The 2826-nt window shown below is 32.8% G+C and overlaps 1 protein-coding gene across 1 annotated transcript; it reads right to left on the bottom strand.

Annotated features, from left to right (window-relative positions):
- Positions 1-609: 609 nt before the first annotated feature.
- On the bottom strand, positions 610-971 carry LOAG_12405 (hypothetical protein; the record flags this gene model as incomplete). The annotated part of the gene is made up of 1 exon (XM_003147919.2): positions 610-971. A coding segment is annotated over one exon (362 nt), but the record flags the coding sequence as incomplete, so codon positions are not given.
- Between the last annotated feature and the right edge of the window lie 1855 nt (positions 972-2826).

Here is a 2826-nt window from a genome sequence, read left to right as displayed (position 1 = left end):
GGAATAATATAGCAAGAAGGGACCACCGTTTTGCTCATCGACAACCTCTTCCGGAAATGTTCTATTTCGGCTCATTTTAGTTATGGGGTGGTATGATTTTCGATTAGTTAGAACATTCAATGTCTTAAATGTCAATGTTCCAGAGTCCAATTATTATAACGAATGTATAAAGAATTGATGAAAAATACAAGTTTGACTTACTATATGAACTGCTTTTAAGAAAATCACAAAGTAGATTCAAAATTGAGTTCTTGTGTCCATCAAAGATGCCAGAAGCAGTTTAACAGTGTATGTTATTCTAATCTTAATCTCAAATAATTTAACTTTATTGGAAATTTTAGATGGATAAGATTTCCAGAAAAAAATCGACTTTTTTCTCTATCATATATGATCATATTAATAGTAATTTATAAATATCAGAAATAAAAGGACCACTACCCGTCAGAAATTTCCGCACCATGAAATTAATTCATGATGAAATTGAAAAGTAAAGGTATTTCGAGATACTAAAACAACAACAAAAGATAGCAGAAAGCGCAACAATTTTGAGATTGAATAACTTGGGAAATGCAAACTCGTTACATTGTATAGAAATAGGACATAGTTGTATTAGCTTACATGAGCAATTGGATGAATTTTCGTCTTGGGTACAATATGTACTACAGTAAACATTCTCTTTCTGTTCATAATTTTTGATAACAATTCTAGCATTGCTTGTTTGACGTTGTTACGAAATCGTTTGACGAAAATTAAATTGACAGTAGGTAGCACAGCATTACTGAAGATCATGGAGCAGTTGACGAAAATGTGAATGGGAATTTCACCTTTTTTGCTTGCGAGTTTGACAGCAAGATTCGACAAGAAATTGAAGCAGAAAACTTGAATTTCTATTACACCAGAAACGAATACCGCCTGAATTAACATTAACCGCTCATATTTGCCCACTTCTACCGTACTGCTCGCTTCACATCCTGCAAGGATTCTTATAGCGACTAAATTTAATTGCTTTTTTTTTAAGAATTAGATGAAAGATGAAAATAAAGAAAATTGAGATTATTTCGAAATCTCAAAGGTTTCCGAATACGTTGGAGGAAGACATCAAAAGAATATTTATCATGGATGAGTGCAGTTTGTTTTTTTCTTTGATTGAGAAACAACAAAACTCAATGTCACCCTTATTTTTGAACAACTCCAAGATAGTCTTCCGTCTATGACGCATAGTGCAGAATATTGGAACATACACTGCGAAGATCATTATTGGTAATACCATTACACACACATTGCGAATTCTGCAAAGAAATGGTCGAATAATAGCAAGTAAAGATGTTCAGTATTGGATATTAAGCACTCCAACAAAAAGAAAACTGAAAAGTGCATATAGGATTAGCAAAACTGAATTTTAATTGCAACATTACATAAGATAGACTTAAGATTGTATTCGGAAAATAAATATTTTAATTGAAAAATAATGAACCTCATAAAGACAGCTCCATTTTCTGACGTTTTTTTTGTACAGTTCATGGACCATTGAAAATTCGATATATTAAAATTTCTAATGCAATAACGGAATTCTATGAGTGATATCACTAAAAAATCATTTGAAAAACTTAAAGCGCTGTTTATTACAAACAGTGATAATAGTGTGATATGCTCATTGTGGTACATCCACATGTTGTGCAGGGCTGAGCATTGGTTTATCATTGATATCAATGAGGTTATAAACAGAAGAACGAAATGATCAACTTTTGATAATTTCTATCAAACTATCTACTATTTGTTTGTCGGCCATCGAATAATAATTTCTAGCAATTAATCTGAGCCGAAAAACGAAAGCGTATTCATAATTGCGAGATTCATCAAGAAACTTGTAGATAGATGCGATGTTGCAATTTTCATTCCTGCGACGTTGAATAAGGAGAAAGACTCTTGCAGGCCCTTTCCGGTTCAATGATGTTTTGATGAATTGCGAAAACATTAACGGATCATACCGAAACTTAATAGCCAAATGGAGGCGAGAAGAAAATGGAACTTTGTTGATTCGAAGAAAAAATTGAATTTCGGTAAGCTTACGGCCACTAGGCGATTCACCGCCAATAAAAATGTGAAATGTAGCGTAGCGTAAAACGAAAACGCATTCATAGTAGGGAACATTCTGTTAATCCACGCTGACTTATACGCTGAAATTTCAATAAATTAGTAAATAAAGTTAAAATTTTTGCAATAAGAAGTAATAGTCCATCGCTAATCCGTGAAATAAATTCAATTCAACTTTATTCATTAGTAGGATATGCGATACATCTCAATTAATGATAAGAAGCGAGTGATATTTAAAATTAGAAAGGAACCAACCATCAGAACTTGCATTGTTTAGTAATTGAAGAAAAACAATGTTCCCTTGCTGAGCAAAGTTCAAGAAGTTACAAATAATAAGTTGTAATGTGATAAGGATGAATGCGCGATTGTAAAGATTTTCCCGACTACAGAATACGATCACCAACAATATGTTGCCAACAATACCGTACAACAACAGTAGAGAAAACAGTACAGCTGCCACATATTTTTCCACCGTATTTTGTTCGTCTCTTATGTCGAACATATTCGTCATATTACCTTCGTCACAGTTTAAAGGTAATATTAGAAATAATGCAGTAATATAGCAAGAACGAGCCAACATTTTGCTCATCGACAATCTTTTTCGAAAACGTTCTATTTCGGCTCACTTTGGTTATGGTGTGACATCAGTTTCAATTAGTTAGAAATTTCGATGTCTGAAATATCAATGTCATACATTTGTATTATAATTGCATGACAAGAATTTCAATCACC

Source organism: Loa loa (genome assembly GCF_000183805.2).
Source record: "Loa loa unplaced genomic scaffold supercont3.1018, whole genome shotgun sequence".
In the NCBI taxonomy this organism is placed as follows: Eukaryota; Metazoa; Nematoda; class Chromadorea; order Rhabditida; family Onchocercidae; genus Loa; species Loa loa.
Note: the sequence above shows the minus strand (reverse complement) of the source record. Positions and strands in the feature narration are given on the sequence as shown.